The sequence below is a fragment of the Heloderma suspectum genome, chromosome 4 (genome assembly GCF_057233095.1).
Source record: "Heloderma suspectum isolate Gila_16-S chromosome 4, 16-S_ref, whole genome shotgun sequence".
Classification (NCBI taxonomy): Eukaryota; Metazoa; Chordata; class Lepidosauria; order Squamata; family Helodermatidae; genus Heloderma; species Heloderma suspectum.
In genome coordinates this window covers 263703603-263729586 of record NC_139461.1, presented here as the reverse complement: position 1 = coordinate 263729586, position 25984 = coordinate 263703603, and the positions used below count along the sequence as shown (strand labels likewise).

Sequence of the window (25984 nt, the reverse complement as noted above, 5' to 3'; positions counted from 1 at the left end):
AAAAGGCATACCTGAAGAGAAGTGACTGCGTAAATCAAGAACTGTACCTCCAAGACTGTACCTTGTAGGAATTAGAAACGTAAAGTTTATAACCAATAGTACGTGAATAGGCAGCTGCTTGCTTACTGCTATTTGAGTGTCACACTTGTTATATGACAGTGTTAGGAAGAATGTAGAAAGGGTAGTGGATAGCTTGGACAGACAATAAGAGCAAAGACCTGCCTGAAAGAGTGGAAGGAGAGGTGAGATCAACTGGAGGGGGAGATGCTATAGCTCTTCTGACTCTGGGGGCTCGGTGGACTGCGAGAGCCTGGCTACAACCCGGGTCAAAGCCCTGTTTTCGGCCAGCAGCTGCTCATTCATCTGCCTCAAAGTGTGAATCTGTTTGAGCTGGTGAAGGTTCTGCAAAGTGAGACATGGAGGAGATAGACAAAAGACAAAACAGAGAATATAAAATAGCACAGAAACGTGAATTCAATCGACAAGCAAGAAAAAAAGAGAGCAGCAATGAGAGGTGGAGAGCAGCAGAAGCACAGAAGAAGCTGGACAACACATGGAAGCATTAGAAGGACTGAAAAGAAACCATAGGTGCTGTTCATTCTCTTAAGGTGGGAAGCTACCCAAATTTCAAATCTAATGATAAAACTATCATTATAAGGCAAGAAATTATTGTTCTCTCATGGAATGTGTTAAAACTTCATTATGCCTGCAAGCCGCATCAGGGCAATCCTGTACATAGCACCACATGCCCTTTGCAAGTTGACAGGTGACTAATGCTGGGCTGAAGAGGACAGAGCAGTTAGGTTTCTATATAAATCTCTTCATATATCTGACATCCTGGCAAAAGCGGCTTTTATATGTATAGTAAATGGGGATATTGTAGCAGCTGAAGTAGACTACTTCAAAAAGGAGTACACCTAATAACCCCCCTATCCTGCATTCTACAACATGCAGTAGTATTTGCAGCAGAAAGGTAAATTAGTCTGTACAGGTTAGTGATGCTCTGAATTCTTCTACGTTTCAGGGCCCTTACAGTCCACACAGCCTCTTTTGGCTCAAAGGCTAAACTCAATTTCAGAGAAGCTCATGGGGGGCTGCATTCCAGTGGTGGGAAGGGCCGAAGGCAAAAGGGGTGGGGCCAAAACATATTTTGGCTTTAACCTATTCCTGCCAGTAACAAAGCCTTAGGAAAGGCATTTCAACCTTTATGAATGGGGAAACTACTGTACAAAACCTAGGAAACCACCAAACAATTGGTGGCTGGGGGAAATGGGGTGTGGCCATCTGGGGAACCCTAGAGGGCTTGACTAGGAACCCAAGTGGGTCAGATTTGACCCCCAGCCTGAGGTTCAACACCCTTGCTATAAACGTACCAGTGTTTGTACATTATGCTCCTTTTACCTCAGTCAGCAGTTCATACATTAAACACCATTTCTGTTGTATCTTTAAAAACACAAAGCTTCCCTCTTAAATATAAACACATACTGCTTCATGTATGTGCATATGGATATAACATACAACCAGAAAATGGTTGACATGCCTTGTTTTAAATAGTTCAAATCATTTTAGGACATGTAAACGTATCAGGGCACTTTTAGGAAATAGGAATAAAAGCTTGGGTCAATACCAAAAGCAAAGTTTACGGATACTTCATGCATCGCAGTGGGTAAGATATAACTGAGGATAAACTTTCTAGAGAATGTTTAGCTGGGGCAGAGGGATGGAAGAATAATCTTGGAAGCACTGACTATAGTTATATCCTCCTACATAGCTCTGTTAGAAATTCTGCCACTGAACTATGGAGCATTTAATCCCAAAATACAAGACATAATGTTCTTGTGATAACAACGTGCAGGAAAGACAAATATGAATTCAACAGAAGAGGTGTTTTTGTTTTGTTACTTTTGGGGGGTGATGGAGGTCAGAACAACCTATAATTTCATATGGAAGCAACTGACTTCCAAAACAGAAAATATTCTGCATTCTGTTCCAGCCTTCTCTTCATTGTTTTTGCAGCTTCAAACTTACTGACTAAATCCAGGCTTCAGCCCCCAAAAGCCCTCTCTAACATTCTAGCTAAACCTGTTATGGGTATAGCTTACTTAGTTGTGAGTTATGAACCCATTTTTTAAGCACAGAATACTAAGTCCATGAGACTGATAAACAAATCTACTAAAAGTGCACAACATGAATAAGAGAGGGTAGCAAATTTCAGGCTTTATTTGTGGATACTTTGAATGGCACATGCAACAGGTTGACATCCCTGGTCCTTCTCCTTATCCCACCTATGTATGCCTTGATTGTAAAGACAAACTAATTAACTGGTATGCCTGGCTTATGCTGCATTAATTTAGGCATTCAGAGGCTCATGGTAATTATGTTCCATACGAGTGAGAAACCGAAGGGTCAGCAGGTCCAGACAAGAATACTGACTGCGTCATCACAATTTTTACTACTGAAAATGGATAACATCCCACTTGTCAATAATGTAGACAAGTAGACTGAACTGCTGAACATTCCAGCTGATTAAGCTTATATAGCTGAGCTGTGTCTCTGCTAAGCCAAGAACCACCATAATCAAAAAGTCCTGAGAGCCTGGCAGCACTGCTTGAGTTAAGTGACAAGCTCAACTTTCCCTGCCTTTTTAAAAGTGAGCTGCTGACAGTAAGGGGGAAAAAAAGTTGCTGCACAGCAGAGCAAAAATGTACATTCAAAAGGAAGCTTCTGGAGAGGTAATAAGCCAAAATGCAACAACAGCACAGGAGGGATTGAGGTGGGGTGATGCATATTTGCTTTGCTAACTAAAGGTGACTTTGGCTATAAAAAGAAGCTGCAGACAGATAAGGCATGTGATGCATGAAATGGAGGTCATTCAAGAGAAGCAGACATGCGGAAAATGGCCCGCATTATTCTCTCTCTCTCTCTCTCTCTCTCTCTCCAACACACACACACACACACACACACACGCTTACTTGATAGACCACTAAAGGATACTGCATTTATTTTAAAAATCTACTTCAACAGGGTAATGGTAAATAAAATCTATCAAGGATTTTCATGATTTCACCACCTTGAATATATTAGTACTGGTGATTTAAAAACAGTGCCATAGAAATAGCTATATACTCCAGCAGTCATTATTATGATGTAAAATGCTCACAGTTACTGTATATCATTTACACATATTACAGATGCATTGCTCTATTTACACTCCGATACAAGCAATTTTTTAAAAGTAATATTTGCTAGTCCCACTATCCTTCACAACAAGGAAGATCTTGTGTAGCTGAATTCTGCATTCTCTATATTCTAATACTGCACCTTTCAACAAGACAGCGTTAAGTTTGTTCCTATGTGTTCCCATTTTAATTCTTTAGCAGCTCACATACACAGTCAAGGCCAGAAATATTGGAACAAGGGTAACTGTTTTGGCAGTTGGCCTTTGTACACACACCACCACATTGAAATTGAAAGGAAACACACCCAGATGGGAGCGAAGTCAGGACTTCCAGCTGTAATTCAAGGGGTTTGACAAAAGTGGGGCACTAACCATTCAGGAAGGGCAGCCAGTGGCATACACACACACACACATCGCTGGTGGCTCATAAGTAATGGAACAAACCAACATCATTTCAAACTTAAGGATTGCCTTTAATGCCTGGATGAAAATCCTTTGCAGTCAACGACTGACTGAAGTCTGGAACCCATGGACATGACCCAATGCTGAGTTTCCTCCCTCGAGATGCTTTGCCAGGCCTTTACTGCAGGTGCCTTCAGCTGCTGCTTGTTTGTGGGTCTTTCTGCCTTCAGTCTTGTCTTCAGTAAGTGAAAAGCATGCTCTATTGGGTTGAGATCAGGTGACTGACTTGGCCAGTAAAGAACATCCCACTTCTTGGCTTTGAGAAACTCTTGGGTAGCCTTTGCTGTATCTTTTGGGTCATTATCCTCTTCAATATGAAGCGGCGTCCTATCAGTTTGGCAGCATTCGGCTGAATCTGAGCAGAACGTACAGCCCTATACACTTCAGAATTCATCCTGCTGCTTTTATCAGCAGTCAGGTCATCAATAAACACCAATGACCCAGTTCCACTGGCAGCCATACATGCCCATGCCATAACACTGCCTCCACCATGTTTGACAGATGATGTGGTATGCTTTGGATCATGACCTGTTCCTTTCCTTCTCCATACTTTTCTCTTCCCATCATTCTGGTACAAGTTAATCTTGGTTTCATCAGTCCAAAGAATCTTATTCCAGAACTGGGCAGGCTTTTTTAGGTGTTTGCTGGCAAAGGCTAATCTGGCCTTTCTGTTCTTGAGCGTTCCCAGTGGTTTGCACCTTGTGGTGAAGCCTCTGTATTTACATTAATAAAGCTGTCTCTTGACTGTAGGTATTGACAATGACATGCCTACCTCCGCAAGAGCGTTCTTGACCTGGCTAGATGTTGTTAAAGAGTTCCTCTTCACCATGTACAGAATTCTGCGATCATCCACTCTAGTTGTCTTCCGTGGTCTTCCAGGCCTTTTGCTGTTGCTGAGCTTGCCAGTAAATTTCTTCTTTTTCAGGATGTTCCAAACTGTTGTATTGGCCACTCCCACTGTTTTTGCTATCTCTCTGATGGGTTTATTTGGTTTCCTCAGCCTAATGATGGCCTTCTTCACTCGCATGGACACCTCTTTGGACCTCATGTTGGGAGTTCCAGTGAACAGCTACCAAATGCCAATGTAACACTCAGAACCACCTCCAGGCCTTTTCTCTGCTTGATTGGTCATGGAGTACCCAGGAAACAGGCCACACCTGGCCATGCAGCTGCTTGTCAGCCATTTGTTCCATTACTTATGAGCCAGCAACGATGAGGGTGTGTGTATGCCACTGGCTGTCCTTCCTGAATGGTTAGTGCCCCACTTTTGTCAAACTCCTTGAATTACAGCTGAAAGTCCTGACTTCACTCCCATCTGGGTGTGTTTCCTTTCAACTTCAATGTGGTGGTGTACAGAGGCCAACTGCCAAAACAGTTATCCTTGTTCCAATATTTCTGGCCCTGACTGTAGATAATTATATTTGAACATGAGAGGCAATGATGCATCACTGGTCCAGATGATGCAGTCTTTCCCCTACAACTAGAATGTAATTGCAGCTATTGAAACTTTTTTCTTTTAAAGAGATAAACTGAAATTCAAATGGAGCTTGACTTCAAAGAATGATCACACTCTGTAAAAACATCTGAAACTCTTTTAAAAGGGCACTAGGAAATCAGAACCATCTCCAGCGAGATGGGAAATGGGTTTCATCACTAGCGTGGTTGCAGGGGCTTCAATAACTCCTGTTCTTGAAGCAGAAACGGTTCTTGCTTTTGAGAGCAAGAAGCACCAGGGGGCGAACAGAAAGAAGAACAAGACACATTCTGGGAACAGGAACATTTGCCTATCGGATAAAGGAAAACAGTACCGCAAAGTCAGCTCAATATTTTCAGGTCATGAGGGCAGCACAATATTTTGCCTCTGCATTAACTAGGAATTGTGATAGCAGGAAAATAGTTCATCAAAGCAGTTGTCCAGAAAGAGGAATGGCAAACCAAAGGGCAAATTGTTGCTCCAGTGAAATGCCAAGCAGTATTTCTGTAGATTTCAAAAGGAATGAAAGTCCAAAAGAGGTAGCGAGAAAACCAATAGCTTGACAATCCTCTCATATAGTTACTGTTCCATTAATGGACCCCACTATCTTCAAGCAATATTCTGGAGTCAGGAAGTATAGAAAGTTTTCCCCAAAGCTACCATGAGATGGAAACATCATACCTTATGACTAAGGCTGTGCACAGAAAAATGTTCACCTCAGAACCGGCCTTGGTGGCTCAGATAGGGGGTTGTCTCAGCTCGGTGGCTTGGATTAACTTCATGTTTCATCTTGAAATCAAGGCAGAGGGTTGCCTTACCTCATCTTCCCAAGCTTTGAATGTCTTCCTTACTGATTACAATGGGAAACTCAACAAATGCCTTTCCCCCACAGGATTAAATTCAGGGGTGAAGCCTGCCAAATTTCAGGGGTGGATTTCAGGATTAAATTCAGGGGTGAAGCCTGCCAAATTTCAGACAAATCGGTGTCGGGATTTTGTGCTAGGCATATTCTTAAATGCCCCCAACAAAGGTTTGACGTCGTTCCCTGTAGTTTTGTGGGCAAGTGGCATGTACATGGCATGCTACATAGAAGTGCCCTGCAAAATTTCAGAAAAACAGGTGCCGGGGTCAGGACATATTAAGTTTTCTCATCTCCCCCCCCCCCCCGCATTTCTTCTCTCTTTTTTGTTTTCTCTCACACATGTTGTTGGAGCCAAAGTAGCATCTGCTCATCCGAAAAGTGGGAGGCAGTTGCTTGGGGACCAAGGGGGAGGCCCTGCACCCTCCAGCTACTGACTCTTGGGACACCTCTCAGCCCTGGAGGAAGGCCTTTCCCAACACCAGCTAGCTTCCTTCCACTCAAGGAGAGAGACAGTATTTGAGACTTTAAAATATATATTTTGTTTTCTACTCAATTTGCACTAAAGTCACAGAAAGTGCAAAGTTGATCAGGATGGAGATGGGAGTAAGGAAGAGGCAGGCCTTGCATGTCCAGCATTGTAGCGAGCCCTGCCATACCCTCCAGTCTTCGTATAAGAGGAGGGCTAGCTGATAAAGGGCAGTGCATACCCCTTTACAAGCAGGCACCTGATCAGAGAAGCAGGCAGAAAGATGGGTGGGTGTTTCTGAAAGAGAGGGAGAGGCAGAGGCACAAGCAAGGCATGCCCCTCTATCAGGCAAAGCTCTGAGATCAAGCTCCAAGTTCAAGGTTGAGATCCTGTGCTGAAAGAGAAGCAGCATCAGGGGACACTGAGTGTGAGTACCAGATGTGTACTCTGTAGGCCCATGACTTGACATGCCCAGCATGATAACCATCAAGCCTCGCTACGCCATTGTGGCATGACGCAGAGCGCAGACCAGGTGTCAGCATATGACATACTGGGGCATTTGCTGCACAGCTCACTGGGGCTGGGGTCTTGCCTTCCCTGCATAGCACTCCTGATAGTGATGGTGCTGTAGCCATCAGCCTCTCCTTTGCTCGCAGGCTCACCTGATACTGATGGCCCTGTAAAGGCCAGGGGCAGAGCAGCTGCTCGGCTCATGGCTCATTACAGTGCTGCTGCCAGTGGGGATGCCCACAAGCGAGTGCAACTGCCCCACCCCCTTTCCCAGTGGCAGCACTCGAATGGGCTGGGGCTGAATGCTCAGTGCCTGACCAATTACAGTGCTGTTGTGGCTGGCTAAGCCCACTCGCTCATTAGCATGAGGGGGAAGGATTGGCTGGCAGCTGCAGTAATACTGCTGCTGGGGGGCACTGGTGCAGCGGGGGACCACTACAGCACTACGGGGTCCAAAATCTGGAGCCAGGCTTAGCAGAGAAAGATGCAGAGGCAAACTGAAGCAGCAGCTTTGCCAGACACAGTTGCTGACTCAGAGCTGAAGCACTGTGCTGGAGCAGAGGTGAGAGATTGCACCAAAGAAATGCAGATATTGAAAATTAAAAAAAAAAAAAACCTGAGTGAGAGGAGGGGGATGGAGGGGCTGGGTGCAGCAGGAATGCAATGGTGGCACTCACTCACTTGGGATGGTTGGGGTGGGGAATACTTTCTACATACCTCCCAAAAGCACTGGAAATGGAAGAAAGAGCACCCTGGTATAGTTATTCCCTGATTGGAAGGTACAGATGTAAGTTACAGAACATCCAACTTCTCCCTCCTCTCAGCCTGGAATTTTCTATATATGGAGAGATTGGGGGAGCTTACAAAATGTATCAAACTAGTAAAAAAAAAATCTAACACCTTAGAAGCCCTCTCAAAGCTCCAAAGCCAGCCTGCTTCACCTCAGATCTGAGCCACCATGGATTCTGAGGTGAACGCACAGCCCTTTTCATGGCTTCTTTACACATCTGTCAGCTGTAAATTTTTAGTTGTGCAGAGCTTCAGAGTAAAGAGAAACTGTGCACAAAAAAGTAAATTCAATTTAACATTTGACAGGAATAATTCTGGGAGATACGGTGTAGTCCTTGCAAGGGGGAAGTAGGACACTGTCCACCTAAGCATTTAGCCTTTTGAAGTCAGAGGCCTTAATGTACTACTGACAGATCGGTAACAAAGCACGTGAGTCTTAGCTACATTCAAAGTAAATTATTCCCATATGTACATTTTAATATGTACCAATACTACATATGCATAAATGCTGTGTACAGATACCCAGGTAACCTTGATTATTTGCAGCTTCCTAGCAAATGTATAGGCAGTGATTTACATATGGGTAAAGTCAACATGTTTCAATCTATATCCAGAAATTGTTCAATCCTCTATAGATAAATTAGTTCATTTTGTTTTATTTATAAAACATTTACTAGCAACATTTATATCCAAAAGATACCCACAGTGATAAGCACAGGAATTTGTTAACATGAAGTGGCCCTAAAATATCCTGCAATCCTATATTCACTTACCGCACTCCCTGCTCGGAGGAGTGCAGAGTGGCCCAAACAGGGCGGGGAAGACGGAATGCTGGTACGACACATCCTATGTGTCGTCCGGCAGCCTCCTCCCCTGCTCTGCCTTCCCGCAGCTAGACAGCTGAAATCAGCTGTCTAGCTGCAAATGCAAGGCAGGAGAAGCACGGAGGGAACTATCCCCTCTGTGCTTCTCCTGCCCTGCATTGGATAAGCGGTCGCCTCCAAGTTTGGAGGCAGCCACCTATCTCCATAGGATTGCACCCTAAGGGTGCAATCCTATGCATGTTTAGACAGAAAAAAAGCCCTACAACTCCCAGCATTCCCCAGCCAGCTATGCTGACTGGGGAATCTTGGGAGTTGCAGGACATTTTTCTGTCTAAACATGTATAAAATTGCACTCTAAAGCAGAGATGAAGTTCTGCATTCTCAGAAACCACACTATCAGTAGGCTATAAACTGATAAACTGTAAACAGATAAACTGATCCCACTCCCTAGGCCACATAAACTGATCCCACTCCCCAGGCTTCACAATAAAGGAACCACCAGCTACGAGTGAGGGCTTCACACTTATGGACCATATTTACCCAGGTACATCCAAGGCACTGCACACAAAAGAGAAATGAAACATGGAAGTGAAGAGTGTTTCTCTTGCAGGTGGAGGAATCCTTCCTTACAGGTAAAGTTTCGCGCAAGCTTTTTTAGCACACCAATTCAAGTTTGGCAGAGCCAACAGCTCACCAGCCCTGTACTGGGTGATAGCAAGCAACTGCTGGGGCCCAGAGCAGCTGACCTTAAGCATAACACAGGCACAGATAACAACTACATCCTGGTACAAAAATATGTTGAAAAACAAGAGTGCACAGAAGTTGTGAGAGGAAGTTTTAGAAAATGCTTCTCTACAGTAGGGCACGCGTGAGCAGTAGTGGCGTGCGTGAGCAAGCTATGTTAAAATATTAATCCAACAACAAGATTCATTATGATCCGACTCTGTTCTTACTTTACAATCTGAAAAGATACCACTATGCCCTGGGGGCAGGGAGAGGGGAAGTGAGGAGGTTTTCATACCTTCATCTCCTCCTCCATTTCAGAGAGCTTCCGCTCAAGAGCTCGTTTCTCCTGTTGAGAAAACAGTATTTTCACAATGATAAACTTTTGTGCAATATGGGGAAATTCAGTCATCATAGACATTATAATGAGGAAAAAATGTATCACAAATGGTATTAATAGGCCAGAGTTTTCTCAGAGAGAACATAGCCTACATTAAGAACAAAGAATGGCAAACCTCTTTTCATTTTGTGCATGCACATCGCTCTTTCACACATGCACAGAGCTTTCCCACCGTCCAGTCTTGGCGCCATTCCCCTCTCTTACTTCTTACATCCCAAACCTCTACATGGACCCTGTGGCTGTCTCCTCCCAATTCTCCTGCTTATTACTCTCCCATAGCTTGGCTACAACTGCCTAGCCAGACCCCATCAGCTGTCCTTGCTTCACTGACAGTCAGGTTTCTCACTGACCCACAGAAGCCAGTGGCGTCACTGCAACAGACCCTACTGTTGGCCTTAGACAACAGATTGTGGACAATTTGAATACCATCCCCAGGATACTTTATTTCACTAGTTTGGGAATTCTGTATTGGAGAAATCATTCCCAAAGCAAACAAAAGTGGTATAGTCCAAGACTACTAAAGTGGAGAGAGGGGCTATAGTCTTCTTCCAAGTTTCCCACTGGCTGAGAGCTCCAAGTGCTGAAGCAACATCTAATAAGAGACAAAACACAGTGTTTTGGAAAGTGCCAGCAATAAATAAACAGAGAGGGGCAGACTGGAGCTCAATTTATGGAGGATAGGTCTGTCAGTGGATTTTAGTCATGATGGCTAATGGAACCTCCATGTACAGAGACAATGGGCCTGTTCAGATATCACACTTAACCCATGATGGTTGGAGAATTTCCACTAACCACAGTGGCTTAGCATGTCGTGTGGGGGGAGAAAACCATGTTCCTCGTGGTTGGTAAGCCACCCTGACTAACCACCCCCCTGCAAAAGGGTTAAGAGACCCTGGAGTGGCTTACTGTGTTGTCTGGTGGGCTCCGTGGTGGTTAAAATGGCCTCCAGAGGACTTCCAGGCCACGACCATAGAATCCGTTGGCTATAGCATCTGCCACTGAAGGCAATGCTCTACCACTGCAGAGTTTCTCTATGGTTAACACAGCCATTTGAGACACTGGAGAGGCTGCCGGGAGCTCATTCACGTTGGGAAGATACCCAGATAACTACGGAAGGGGTGGTTAGCGGAACCATGCAGCGCCGTATGGTTCCAGGATCACCTGGTGGGCCTACGTGTCATGGTTTCACTACCCCCATCCCCCGTCATTACCCTATTTTGTTACCCTAACCACCCTCTCCCCGGCGCGTCTGAACAGGCCCAGTGTGTCACTGAAAACCATTTGCTAGGAAACAACAACAAGAGGGGGCTATTGTCTTGCTTGTGGGCTTTTCGGAAGTATCTGGTCAGCCAATTTGGAACACAGAAGGCCAGATTAGATGGACCTATGATTTCATCCAGCAAGGTTGCTCTTATGTTCTCATTCATGCCACATTCTTTGACTGGGCTGTGTGTGAAAGTTCCAGGTGTCCCACTAACAGTGATAGCTCCAAATTCTGTTGTACCCCTCACCATCTCTCTTAGAAACATCTGATTTAATGCAGCTGTTCACACAACACACTAACCCACACTCAGTAGTGGAGTGTGGGTTGTTTTGAACCTTGGGTTGTTTGCTGAACTGTGAGTTATCATGTTTGAATGCAGCCAGTGTGGCTTGTTAACCATGCTGTGTGGCTTGTTAACCACCCTGAACAACACAAGAACAAACCATGGGTTCTCAAGATGGCTTGTTTGAGAAAATAAGCCATACTGCATGATTAACAAGCCACCCTGGCTGTGTTCAGACAACATGCTAACCCATGGTTCAACAAACAACCCTCAGTTCAAAACAACCCACATTCAACCACTGAGTGTGGGTTAGCGTGTTGTGTGAACAGCCCAGTGTCTCTATTTTGTAAATGTTTGTATACATTTGCAACTCTTTCAACAAAAAAAGCGAATGCTGTACAAATTCAAAGAACAGTAGTTTGAGGACACTTTATGATCTTATATACTGATAAACCCTGGAAGAAAGAGATCTTTGTCACTGGATAAAGAGGATTCAGTAGGACAAATGTAATCTGCTTACATATTAAGCTTGTTACGTGTTTCACTTTTAGATCTGAAGTTGGCTGGAATATTATTATTTTTAGCAGTCACCTTCAAAAAAACTGCTTTCAAACAAAGTCATTGGAATATAATGAATCAGTGTTGTGTTACAGCGTATTTTAATTATTTGTGAAAAATTTCACCATGTTTGCAAATTAAAAATGCAGTCAATGGGACTTCTCTATTCAGCTGTATCAGCCTTCCCCAACCTGGCACCCTCCACATGTTGGACTACATCTCTCATCACCCCCTGTCATCATGGCTTACTTGCACAGGATGATGGGATGTGTAGTCTAACACATCTGGAGAGCGCTAGGTTAGGGAAGGTTGAAGTATATAGCATTAACTGCTATAGGGCTGCTACAGAAATTACTAGGACAGTAATTTCTGGCCCACATTAGTGAGTTATCAAATGGTAGAACTTCATAATATGCTAGGAAGTTGAAATGAACTGTTTTACAGAAAGCAAACATGCTGATAAACAAGTCTGAGAACCAGACACATCAGGAATCGGATATTACCCAAGCATTAATGAAGCAGGAACAGAATTTTTCTTTTTTCAAAATTAGTAGCGCTCTAAAGCAGTATAAGCAAATAGACACTGAAAAGCAGAAACACATACCCTTTTTTCCATCTCAAGCATGCTTGAACGATCAGAGGTCTTTTCCTGCTTCTGCTATTGAAATTTAAAAAAAACGTTGTTAGAACAGTAGGTAATAATACAAAGGAATTATTTCCAAAGGCAAGTATTTATTAAGAAACAATGTGACGTAATATTACTGTCCCAAGTGCTTCCATTTTTATCATTGTTGGTCTGAGCAACACTCCTCAGGTGCTATTAACTCTCTATTGCCAGGGCCACCAGACATTTTATTCTTCCTGGCTGCTCTTTCAGTACAGCCCTTGCTTCCAGGGTCTTCACCTGTGCTATTTTGTCCATTTTTGTCTTGATATCAGAGAGCTCCACCTGGGCATCTTGTAGTTTTGATTTCAACTTCTGATTTTCAGTCAGGGCACTCTCATAGAGCTGAACAGAAAAAGACAAATGGAGTTAGCCCTCAGTATCAGATAAGACTTCATATACTGAAACATCAATAGTCCACCAAATCTATATCATTGGGTAATGTCTACTTCTGATTTTACAAGGGAAGGCTAAAAAACAACAACACTATATAAAAATCCACATGCACACTCCTTTCCCTCATATATCTGTTGAATTCTGTTCCAGGAAACAAAGGAAGGGTATCAGGGATTCTCAATTAAAAGGTCAGTAACGGTAGACAGGCTGCCCTGAAAGCAGCTTAACCACCACCACTGATATTCCTCTACATGGCACAGCTTCATGGAAGTGCTGCACCATTCCCAGACACACCCTTTCAGTTCATTGTCAGGGAATTGGGTTAAACATAGTGATCTAGAAAGCCCCATCATTACTAGAAAGTTTCTAACAAAATGTTTGCCTTCTGTGATTTGCTAACCATCTGAAGACTTTATATTGGTCCAGAAACTTCAGCTAGTCCAAAAGAGGGCAGCAAGATTGTTAACAGGGACTGGCCAACAAGATCACATAGCGCCAGTACTTTTCCAGCTGCACTGGTTGCCAGTCCATTTCCAGGCCTGATTCAAAGTGCTGGTATTAACATTCAAAGCCCTTAATGGCTTGGGGCCAGGTTACCTGAAGTATTGCCTCCTCCCATATGTGCCTACCTGGACACTAAGATCATCCTCAGCAGTCCTTCTCTGTGAGCCCCTGCCAAAGGAAGTGAGGTGGGTGGCTACCAGGAATAAGGCCTTTTCTAGGGAATGAGCTCCCTAGAGAGGTTCACCTAGCACCTACATTGTACTACTTCTGGCACCAGGTGAAGAGCTTTTTATTCTCCCAGGAATTTAGCATTTTAGCTTCCTGGTCTTTTAGCTCTGGTTGTTTTAAATCTGTATTTTAAATCTTTGCATTGCTGCTAGGTTTTATTCTGGTTGTATTGTTATATTGTGGTTTTAATGCTTTCATATTTTATATTGTTTTATCCTGCACTTCTTGGTTTTAATTTTTGTGAACTGCCCAGAGAGCTTCCGCTATTGGGTGGCATAGAAATTAAATAAATAAATAAATAAATCTATATGCCAAAGGCAACTCAGTAAACCCATGGAAGAGATAAAGGGTGATAATACAAATGCACCAATTTAGGATTCTGATGAATGCATTCAGTTCTCCTCATTTAACAAGTTTGTGTCTAATGTTCTCATTTGGACTGCAATGACCAATGGATGCCTATTTGCCTTTGAACAGGCTCTTTTGTTGGGACTATGCTGTCTTGGTTTTATATCTATTTTAGGGCGTATTCCTATGGCCGCTAGTCAGTGGCTAGACGGCCATAGGTTAGGTCGGTTCCCTGAGAACCAACCTCCACCCCCTCCCGCGCTGCCTCAGAGGAAGCACGGATTGGCCCTGCACTCGTAAGAGGAGTGCACAGCAGCAAAAATGGGGCATTCTTGGGGGCAGGCCAGGGTGGGGAGGGCAGAAGTGCCTTTCCAACGCTTCCTATGCATCATCTGGTGTCCACCCCCCCCGCTTCGACTTCCTGTGGCTAGACAGCTGAAATTCGCTGTCTAGCTGCGAATGCAGGGCAGCTGAAGCACAGAGGGGAAGCTCTCCTCCATGCTGCTCCTGCCCTGCATTGGATAGGCAGTTGCCTCTGAGTTTGGAGGTGGCCGCCTATCCCAATAGGATTGGGCATTCATTCATTCATTCATTCAGTTCAGTTCAGTTCAGTTCAGTTCAGTTCTATACCACCCAGTAGCCGAAGCTTTCTGGGCGGTTCACAAAAATTTAAATTTTTATCATTTGCTTCTCTCCAACAGTCTCCAGCGACACCTGAAATTGCTGCTTTTTAAGTTACTGACAGAGAAGAGAGGGATAAAGAAGAAAGAAGGGCTCAAGAGTGTCTTTGGCAGTGACTCACTCTTTTATAATCCTTGCTACTGTCATCCTCTGTTCTGCTGCTGAGGGCAGCCAGACGGTTCTCTCTTCTGGTGTAGGCACTGCTGCGGCCCGTCGGTCGATCACCATAGGTATCACTGGTGCCAGTGCTTGAACTCGCTCCATCTAACCTGGAGTCAAAACATAGTACATAACAGCAGCTTCACTCACTCTTAGACCACTTATATACTTAAGGTCTAATGTTTGGGCAACCTCAGGGGAAAAATAAGAGGGGGAAAAGACATACCCTATTATTTGCAACAATTCCGCCATTGCTTCTCCCGCCCCACGCCCCACAAAGTACTGTTCTCTATTCCGGCAGATTGGAAGGTGAGGGAAAAGAAATTCTTCACTTGAACTGATACAAAACAAACATTTACCTCCTTCTGCTTTTCACTGTTAATACAAAGTTGATTCTGGGATGGGAAAAGGAAATCAGATGATAGGAGGATGAACTATCACTGAAAGTCTTGAAATAAGTTATCAGGAGTCTTGGTTCTAACTTCATAAGCACTTAAGAGGAAAATGCTATTCATTCAAGATGCCAGGAAGAAACATATAGAAATGCATGCTTTAACTAAAACATGCATTATGAAGATCTTACCTGGAAAGTCTTTCATGCTATAAAAGGGAAACAAAAGAAGACAGGGTTAGCAACAAAAAATACCAGTGTTAACATTGCAATTGTAAAGCTGCAGCCACAGAGTCTGACAACTGTGGAAATGAATGACAAGTTATTGTACCATGAATCCAACAGGGCAACATTGCTGGATCTTGTCTATAAGCTCATTGATCCATCTTAAAAATATGGCAAAGTATTAAAGACGAAGAGCCAAATTCCTGTTATTAGCATGCCTACACAATCATCATGAGTTTGTCCTGCATATTTATTACTCTAGTCTCCACCAATGTTTGCTATTGGTTGGGTCTCATCTTGGTGTCAGTTCAATTGAAAAGTTGAATTAGAAGTCAACTGAAAAGTTAAATTAGAACACAGGAAAGGAAGGGTTTTCTAAGAGGGTGAACTGGGATTTTACCTATTTGATTTACACCTATGGCCATAATGTATGTTTTAATGTGAAACACTCCTAGAGTTTTTTAAAAAGTAAGTGGTATAAACATGTTTAAAATAAATACATAAAATAAGTAATATAGAGCTGGCAAAATTGATTGATACATCCCATCCTAATCATTTAGATGTGTCCTTAACATGCAACTGAAGTTTTAACTAAAATGGCAGCTATTTCTTTGTATAGGGCTCCTTCAAATTAAAAGCACTAAGCTTAATTTAGTCCTAAATAATCTCTATCACATTTTGATGTGGAACTGTTGCTAGTCCTTATGTATTCATTCTAATCTCTGAGGCAAGCTATATTTTTTTCTTATTTGCATACCAGAAAGTTGATGCTGAGACACAACTTGTCTAAGGTTTTCTTACGACAGTGACTTAAAAAGTAATTTGAACCAGATATCCCAAGTTCAGAAACAACACTTTATTCAAGGTCACAGTGGCTTTTAGGATCATCATAAATTATTCATAATTTAGAAGTAAAATCTAGTTTTACAGGCATTTCTAAAAATTATGTTTATCTTGGCTAGCAAACTGTTCCGAAATCCCAAGTGATGTTCTTGTTTGAATGGGTCTAACAAGTTCTGCTTTCTAGAATTCTTCACTGCATTACAGAAACCTGACTCCTATTGTATATCTTTCAGTCCAAAGATTCATTTATCTCAATTTCCCTTGACAGAAAACTGTAAAACAAATTATGAATACAAGTTTATGTCAAAATTCATTTCAGCACATTACATACTCCTGTGCTAATCCCTTTCAATGATGGCCTTTCATACTATGTTAAATTTATGGAGATAATCCACTTAATTTTAAGATTAGCAAGTATTACAGCCTAAATATTTATGTTCTAGAATACTGAGAAAGTCTTCAAACAGGAAACCTCTTCAAAGAAGAGCCACAGAAGAAACATACATATGTAACAAAGTTATCTTTTCAATTTATGGAAAAGAAAAAAACTGGAAGTTATGTTGAGGCAAGTTTCACTCAAGCACACCATGTATTCGAATATATATGTACTCAAAGGTGAGAAATATGAATCACTTCTAACAGCCAAAAGAAAGAAAGAAAAGAACCTGCAGTCTCCATGTCCAGTTTCACAGCATTATAAGTGAAAACACTGTGTGCATTAAATGGCAATACACTGTATCCATTTAGGCATGCTGGATGTAAAGGGAAATGACTACCAGGCAGAGGCTTAACCCCAGCAAACAGAACGTAATCAATTTTTTTTTAAGCCAAAGGTTGTAATTCTAACCACACTTGCTTGGGAGTAAGTTCCACTAAATCAGTGGGACTTGATGCATTGTTGAGTTACCCAACTGAATAAAAACCTAACAAGTTACAGGAAGTAATTTGACATTTCAGATGTTGCTCCTTGGAAAGTTTAGACCTTTTCCAGTACTTGGAATCCTTGGATATGCTTGGCTTGTTTGTATCCCACATAAACCAAGACTGCATGATTAAGTTTATAAAACCGAGGTTGGAACAAGAATGAACTTTGTGTGCAGCTGTGTTATGAAATGATTTAGAAAGAAAAGCCAGCCCTTGACATTACTGCAGCTGTTGGTAATGGCTGCATTTTAATTAAGGTTCCAAAGCAGTTCCCATCATAAACCCAGCACAACTGGCTACAATCTTCCTTGAGAGGAAGAGAGAAAAATGATTGGCAAATATTTTTCCCTTGAGATGAAAGAAAAAAAACACCTTTCCTACTCCTTGAAGAAACTTACAATTAACAAATCCCAACAAGATCAACTGACATATCACCTTATAAAAGCAACAAGTATGAAGAGCAACAATATCTGAACACAGCGCAGGTAGAAAGTGCTGCAGAAATACTCATATATGCAAGGTACACTTAGGATCATATTTCTTCTACAAGGTACAGGGCCATACTTAAACTGTGCCTATTATACAAAATTAGCATCAAAACCTTGGAGTTACATTGGCACCGATTTACATTCTTCACTGTGATTTTCTGGAGTCCAGTGATTAGTGTGAAGTTGCTGTCACTCAGGCCATATAAACCCAAGCACCAAAAAAGGATCAAGTTATGAAATCCATTAAAACTACAGCTGCAATGATCCATCAACTGACTAAAATATTTGATCAACTAAAAAGATACCCCTGACTCAGCAGATTAAATTATTGTTAGTACAAGCATTTAATAAGAACTGCAGATGTCAAAGGCAATCTTAAAAGGGGCATTCCCTCCTGTGTATGTGAGAGAAGTGGGAACACCTCTTCTAAGATGATGCCTGCTACAAGATATATATACATCATCTACAAAGCAAAGAAAGTATGCTTTTCTCTTTAGAACAATTGTTTTTTTTAAATACGCAAATTTATACAGATTTAGAGTGCAATCCTATGCATGTTTAGATAGAAAAAAGTCATACAGCTCCCAACATTCCCCAGCCAGCCATGGGAGATGCTGGGAGTTGTAAGACATGCTGGCTGGGGAATGCTGGGAGTTGTAAGAAGTCTGCTGATTGCACCCTTAGTCAATGAACTAACATTGATATGATTAACAAAGATTTTTTAAGAGGTGAGAGCCCTCAAATTAAAGAGGCATTAGAGAACCACAGCAGCACATTTCAGAGACTCCAGGAGATAGGAGTGTGGAAAATGTGGGTTGCTAGGCTGCTGGAAACATCCCAACAACAATAAAGGAGAGCAACTTGAGGAACAGGATTTAAGAATGGTAAGCAAGAACCACCAATGCAAAATTGCTTGTATATGTGTGCCCTGAAACATCTTTGGGAACAACTGGTGTTTGGAGAGAATAAGAGGGATCCCATTTGTGGGGGTATGGAAGAGGAGCAAAGAACTCTTTACAGATATTAGTCACTCTTACTTTTTCATGCTATGAATTCATTATGGGGCAGGGGAATGGGTGCAGAGAAGAAAAAAACACCTCCGAGCCCCAAACGATCGATTTAGAGAGAAGAGGGGAAAGGACTCTTATGAAGCATCCTCAAAAACCAATTCCTACGCTGCTGCCCCAGGAATGAAAGGCAGACCATTCCCCTCTACCTCCAAGATGACTATTGGGGAGGAGAAAGAAACAGAATCCAAAACAATACACCAAAAGAGGAGCACTTGTCTAAACCTAATCCCCCCACCCGCAAACCCTATGATCATTTTGGAGCTGGGGAAGGGCCAGCCTGCCCTTGCTTCCCAACTTGGGTGGGGAGGATAGGGGGAAGAGAGAAGTTTAATGGATCTATGAATTGGCTTAGCAGGAAGGAAAGTATATTCAGTTCCTGCATTCCCCTCCCTGCCATGAGCACTGGAGTAGCATGTGAAAGCTGCTGCCAGGGATATTCCCCATAGGTATAAGGAAAGCATATAGGTTTAGCTCTTGTCTGTAGTTGTTTTTTTTTTGGGTGGAGACACATGTAGCTCCACTAACCCCTGATATATCTGAATATGAGCATCCTATGTAACAAATATTGAGAATGTCTCTCTACTGTCGGAGGGGCAACCTTTTAAAAGATGCTGAATTAGAGCACAAGGAAGTGGCAATATACATATTTCTTTGTGCTGCTTCACATCCCTCTATAGGGAACCTCTGAGGCCATATGCACGGAACAAGAGCCCCCCTGCCCCAAACACTGGAGGAGGAGGACTGTGTGTTTATATTTTGTCTCCCGAGTAGAAAGCAACAGCATGACCAAAACAGAGGAAGTAGTTTAAACAGCAACAACTACAGCCAACTCACAAAAGGATATTTAAAAGCCCCAGAGAGAATTTCAACAAACTGAGCTTGGCTGACCCAACTGTGAGCCTGTGGCAGCAAATGCTGCAATGAAGAGAAAGGGGCAAATAAAACCAAGTTGCTACACATTTTTTCTTCAACTGTACTCACTCCATTTCTGTTTTTAATAACAAGAAACAGGGCTAGGTATTGAAAATTATTCTGTGAAGTTGGACAACAAAAGGATTGGAAAGAGCCAGGAAAAACATACAGTTTTGATTGTAGATATGTGTAAGATTATAGAACATTAGTATCTTACTTTTAAAACTCAAAAGTTTCTACAGATGGCAGAAGTGTAATTAAAACCATGTTCCCTAAAGAATGGTTTTACGACAATGCAATTTTGAAAGGCGGAGCCAGAGCATGAACAGCCACAGTCTTTCTTGCCAAAAGAGAAACTTGCTTAATTGGCTTCAATTACTTTCTTCTGTGGCCAACACTTGACCCCAGAAAGGAAGGGGGGGTCTAATATTTATGGCTTTTGCAAAACAAACAAAAGATTCACAAGTGTTTCTGCTCCCCTGCAACAGGCTCAGTTCAAAGGAGAGGGTTAGTTTATATTGTATAGCAGAAAATTTGGCATTGTTATGTACCAAATATTGTCTCCAATATTAGTAGGGCTGCACTGAATTTTCAGAGATGGATATTTTGGGCACAAAAAATGGCTAGAGTGGTGGTGGTGAAATATTCATTGAACCCCCTTCCAGTAGTTTAAAGAAAAGTGGTTTTTCCCCACTGGCTGCATAAGTCAAAGCAACTGAGGATTGCAGAGCCTGCGTGATGACATTATGGTGCCCCACAGCCAGAGTTCTGTAGGGGAATTAAGTCCTTGCAGTGCACTCATACTGAATGGAGACGGGATGCTGGAACACATTGGCCCATTGCTGACGCCACTGACTGCGTTCGCACCACATGACAACCCACCATGGGAAGCTAGGCATGGTGGGTTGTCATGTTGTCTGAACCTGGTGGTGATTTCTGCAAGGTGGTTTATATTTTTGCATCCTGAGAACCGATGGCTTGTTGTAGGGTTGTTCATATCCATGGTTGGTTGTTGTGTCGTCTGAACCCGGGAGACTGCTTTATCGTGGGTTTCTGGGATTGGCTACAGAGTCACTTGGCAAGAGTGGCAAAAATCCCTGCCACTCTTCATGAGCTCATCTGTACTGTGTGCAGTCTCCCTCGCCAGTGACTGCCCCTCCACTGATGCCCAAATGGCACTTTGAAGGGACCATCACTTGTTTGTCACCTTTTTCTATTTTAGGGGGCTTCAGGAGTACACAAATGAATTCATATTTTTAAAAATTATTATTTTTTCCCGTTCTTTCTGACGTGCACAAGAGTGCAGATTCGCCTGACGAATATGTGTAATCTTGCCTTGTCAATTTCCTTGTATTTTTTTCAGCTGTCAAAGGGAGCCCAGAAGTGGAGTAGGCAACATACAGGGAAACTGACTAGATGAGACTGCATATAGGCTAATTTGCGCACAGTTAAGAAAGGCTGGGGCTCCACTCATTTTTCACAGTTCCTTTTCAGAGAAGTTACTGCGCTTCAGTAGACTTGCGCAAATCTCCCCTACGGTTTAAAGAAAACCCTTAGAAATGGCTGCATGGGCTGCAGTGAATGGGGCCACATTTGGTGTGTGTGTGTGTGTGTGTGTAATTACTGCTGGTGCAGGTGCCCCATTAGCTCCGCCCTGTTCAGCCACCCTCTGTCAGGAATATTTTTGCAAATACAAAGGCTGGGAAGCAAACAGAGGGTAAATTACCACAAATTCAGAGGCTCTGCAGTAAACTGAGAGGAAATGTGCCTAACTGCAGTGACTGCTCCAAAAAGGAGCCTTTAAGAGTGGGGGGAGCCAGTATCTCCCCTTTCTGGACTTGCTAGAGACTCAGGGAAGTGTTGAATGGGACAAGGACACTGCCAAGTGACAGTTCAACACTAAATAACAAAAGAATGTCATTGCCAAGTGGGAGATATACCCCCCCTTTTGGTGCACCTACTTCTCCTGCTTTCCCCCCTTTTTTGGTGCTTCTCAACTGAGCAAATGGCTTCCTTCTTTCTCTAAGTAATATTTTTCCCCTGGTCCTTCTCAACTGTGTGCAAATTAGCCTATATACAGTCTTGTCTTGTCCATTTTCTTGTATGTTGCCTACTCCACATCCTACCCCCTTTGACGGCTGAAATATACAAGGAAATTGACAAGGCAAGACTGCACATATCAAATAGGTGCAGGTGTGCTCTTGTGCACTTGTGAACAGACATAAAAAAACCACACAGACATATTTCCACACTCCTGAAGCACTGGAAAAAAAAGGGTGGTGAACAAAAAGCAATTGGAGAGAGGACGAGGCCAGGATGAGGAGACGAGCAAGGTTTTGCCGCAAAGGCGCCTGGCATATATGCCAGAGTTGGATGGAGGAATGAAGGGGAAGGAGGGGAGAACAAACCATGGCAAGCCCAATCATCTGTTGGGCACACCATGGGTCGTTCAGTGAACAACCAACACGCTGTGGCTTATTTGCAGGGTGGCTTAGCATGATGTGCGAACCAGCCCATTATCTTGTAATCATTACAACAACCTTGTAAAGCTGGGGGAATATTATTATCCCTGTATTGCAAACGGGTGGGGGACTCAAAGGCAGGGATTGGGTAGATGGTCTTAAAGAAAGAAAAAACCTTTTAAAATGACCATGCCGCTCCAAGACCAGCGTGGTAGTTTTAAAAGGTTTTTTCTTTCTTTAAAACAGCGTTGCATTAAACAAATAGTTTATTGCTCAGGCACAACTAAGACAGCCTTCTTTTCAGAAGCCCCTAGGAAGAGGAAGTGTTTTGGCTAAAAGTAAATGGAGACGGAGGATTTAAATTTTAAAAACACACACAAATATTTACGAAAAACAGCAATTCTTACAGAAATTATGCAGACTCACGGAGACGGCTGGGCACCAGAATTACGGTTGTCAGTACGGATTTATCTTTGTAATTTTCGGAGCAGAAAAAAAAGAGAATTCCAGGGGCTTGTGAACAGCGGAATGGAGCACTGGCCGCAAACTGCGGAAGTCAAGTGGCACGGAAGGTACACAATTCGTACATCCCTAGCAAAAACGTTCGTCAGGCTTTGCCCACACTTTCAGCTCAACTCTACATAAAAGGTAGTAATTTTAAAAATTCTACATTCATAGCTGCAGCTGAGCTGTCTTTTTCTTGTTTTCATGGAAAAGTTTCATGAATTTAATTTTTAACTTTAATTAAAAGTTTCTCAAGTTTAATTTAATGTTGGAAAGTAAACCTAACGGGTCATTTCACGCAACTGTTTTAGAACTTTCTGGGGTACTAAAAACAAAAACAAAGCTGCTCTTAAGGGCCCATTCCTCTTTCATGCTTGTATGCAATAGTCACTGATGTCGGTGAGTTATTTGCCAAGACAACACATGCCTTTAAACTAACAAGCTTGTTCCTGATTGAGCAACTGAGCCACTGATTCAAAACCTCTTGTAAAATGCCATGCTAGAAACTGATTGAAACCTACAGCAGCTTTTCTACAGTAGGCTGTCATCATGGAACAAAGGTGAACCAGTAGCAGCAAAGATTGGATAGGAAACTTCAGGGAAGGAGGAGTTGTGCACTTAAAACTGTATAATTATAATTGCCTCTCAGACCACGAATTGTGTTGTCTCAGGCAAGAAGAATGCCATTTTACCTAAGACTGATTTATAGACCATGGATTCTAGTTATTCAAGAGCTGAAAAGTAGAGTTTAAATATGCATGAATGGACAAGAAGATATTTTTATGAGATGCCAATGGTAAGAAGCTGGTAGCATAACTTATCATTACATCTCCATGGATGGAACCTTATTGTCTCTCTGCTGGGGAAGGGGTTGTAGACTACAATTTATGCTGTGCTTTACAAGCAGTGAAATACAGCACCCACACTGCCCTGTAATTATAGACAATAACAGGCAGAATACTTATTTATTTATTTATTGCATTTATACCCCGCCTTTTTTCCTCTTGCAAGGAACCCAAGGCGGCTTACATTATCCTCCTCCTCTCCATTTTATCCTCACAACAACAACCCTGTGAGGTGGGTTGGGCTGAGAGTCTGTGACTGGCCCAAAGTCACCCAGTGAGCTTCCATGGCTGAGTGGGGACTAGAACCCGGATCTCCCAGCTCCTAGTCCAACACTCTTGCCACTACACCACACTGGCTCTCCATTTCAGATACAGTCACTGATACTACCTGTTCTTTTTCTCTTTTAAACCCAATGCTTGAAAAACTAGTAAATGCTAGTTAAACCACAATGATGCCCATTCAGACAATGATTACTGGGAATCACAACAGCTATTTTGGGTTAGATTTGTTGCTATGGCGTGGCAATCTGATAGAGGACTGGGATGTTAAGGTGTTAGAGAGCTACAGTAACACAATTCAGTTTCAAATATTTGTCTTAGTTCAAGCAACTCCAGTTCAATTTATGTGATTAATAACCAAGGGAAATGAATAACTCCAGTAAATCTAACATGATGTATAATTTTCAGCAGCTATAAATCAAGGGATCAAACAGGAAAATCCCTGTTTTTTGTTGGAACATAATATTAAAGGATCCATAATTATGAATGGTGGTTTATAGTATGCACAGTAAAAACCAAACATCTTTAATCGGAAAGATGTTCTGCAATTTCAGCTGATATCTACATCTGATTAGCAGATGGGTCCAATCCCAAAAAGGTCTGAAGGTGTGTACTACTGCTAGACTTTATTACTTCTGGCCTATGCCTCAGTTTCCCCAGCTGCATCTTCAAGATCAGTGCAGCTGCACTTTATTTCCATGAACCTAAGGACATGCAGGTCTGCATAATGTCAAGATGGACTGCATTTAACTCAATAAAGGCCCAAACTCAGAAACCTAATTTTCTCGACATCTTTAAAGATAAAAATGTTATTGGTCAAACATTCCACCCAGCAATTAAAGGTAAAACCCTCTAGAAATGTGATTTCAAGAGGAAATAAAAAGCAGGCAACCTTCAACCCAGAAGATGGAAGGCTTCTCTTCAGATCTTTGTGAGAGGGAGTTATGGGGCTGCACTTCCTTTTCTTCCACTCACTTCAAATATACCTTTTTTCAAATACAGAAATGAAAGGAAAATTACTCAAGTCTGAGGAGGATGGCCACTCTATTGTTGTAGTTCAGTGTTTTAATTGGGATAACTTCTCTTAGGTTGTTCCTTTAGGGCCATGACTTCAAATCTCACCCTTTGCCATGCAGGAGGCTAGCAAGTGGCTAGACTCTATATTTTTCACAACTTTACAAGGAAGTGCTCACAGAGCCATGCACACCATGAAAATTGGGCCCTCTGTTTAAGATACTATGCAGTGTTGGCAGCTGGAAACTGCAGCATGCACTGGGTTCCTGGTGATACTTTGAGCCCAGTTTCCCCATGTATTCAGTTCTTGTATGGTTGGGTGTCATCCTCCTTCTATGAAACAAATGAAAGGATAACTGACATGTAATTTTACTGAAAAATAAAAGTCAAGTAAAACTCAGTGTTACAGGCTGCAGCCCTAAATTTTAGCTATTCATTAACACTGCTTTATGGTGCTTCAGCCCTACAGCAAACAGCTGTGTAGCATACTGGAAATGAGTGCCAGATTTATCTAGTGGCTGACTCGAAGGTTAATAGTTGTTCTTCAGCTCAGTGTAGAACGTCAATGCTTTGATGTCTCTAAAGGTCTAGGCCTGGATTCTGTCAAGTACTATTATAGTTGTTGGTGGCTGGAATTGTTCTCTTAAAATGACTGAAGGAAGAAAGCCACAAGGAAAAGGCTATCTGTACCACATATTCCTAAGAACAGTGTGGACAGACCAGATTCTTGGAGTAAGCTATTAACCTAGAGTGAAGGTGTGGCCATACTAGATGCACCCATAGAGATAGTGAGCTGCACGACTGAAGTTCCAGAGCAGGGGTGTTGAACCTCAGGCTTGTAGGCCACATCCAGTCTGCCTGGGTTCCCCAGATGGCCATATCCCCTTCCCCTCCGTCCCACCCCCAACTGCCAGTCTTCGGTAGTTTCCCAGCTTTTGCACAGGATTTTTTTCCATTCTAAAAGGTTGAAATGCCTCTCCTAAGGTTTAGTTACTGGCAGTAAGAGCTTTAAACTAAAATATGCTGGTATTTTTGGTATTTTGACCCTGACCCTTTTGGCATTGACCCCACCAATTACTGGAATGAGGGTCCTGACAACTTCCCCGAAATTGAATTTGGCCCTCAGGTTCCTATTCTAGAGGGTTTCATGTAGAAAAAGTAACAGTACTGGAAGATTTAGGCAGCTGGTGATCAGGATATCCCTTCTTTTCCATTTTATTATTCCAGTGGATGCACATATATCCAAGAAGAAGG

The 25984-nt window shown here is 42.5% G+C and overlaps 1 protein-coding gene across 7 annotated transcripts in view; it reads right to left on the bottom strand.

Moving 5' to 3' along the window:
* Positions 1–25984, bottom strand: part of PPP1R12B (protein phosphatase 1 regulatory subunit 12B) — a 163494-nt gene that overhangs the window by 9640 nt on the left and 127870 nt on the right. For 4 of the 7 annotated variants that reach the window (XM_084853609.1, XM_084853611.1, XM_084853618.1 and 1 more), the window contains 5 exons: positions 15357–15373; positions 14736–14883; positions 12698–12802; positions 12398–12451; positions 9587–9637 (listed from right to left, as the gene is read on the bottom strand). In XM_084853609.1, the coding sequence (XP_084709735.1) occupies positions 9587–9637; positions 12398–12451; positions 12698–12802; positions 14736–14883; positions 15357–15373 (375 nt within the window). Of the gene's footprint in view, positions 1–11; positions 62–92; positions 403–9586; positions 9638–12397; positions 12452–12697; positions 12803–14735; positions 14884–15356; positions 15374–25984 lie in introns of those variants that run through there. The other 3 variants (XM_084853610.1, XM_084853619.1, XM_084853620.1) reach the window with 3 other exon arrangements.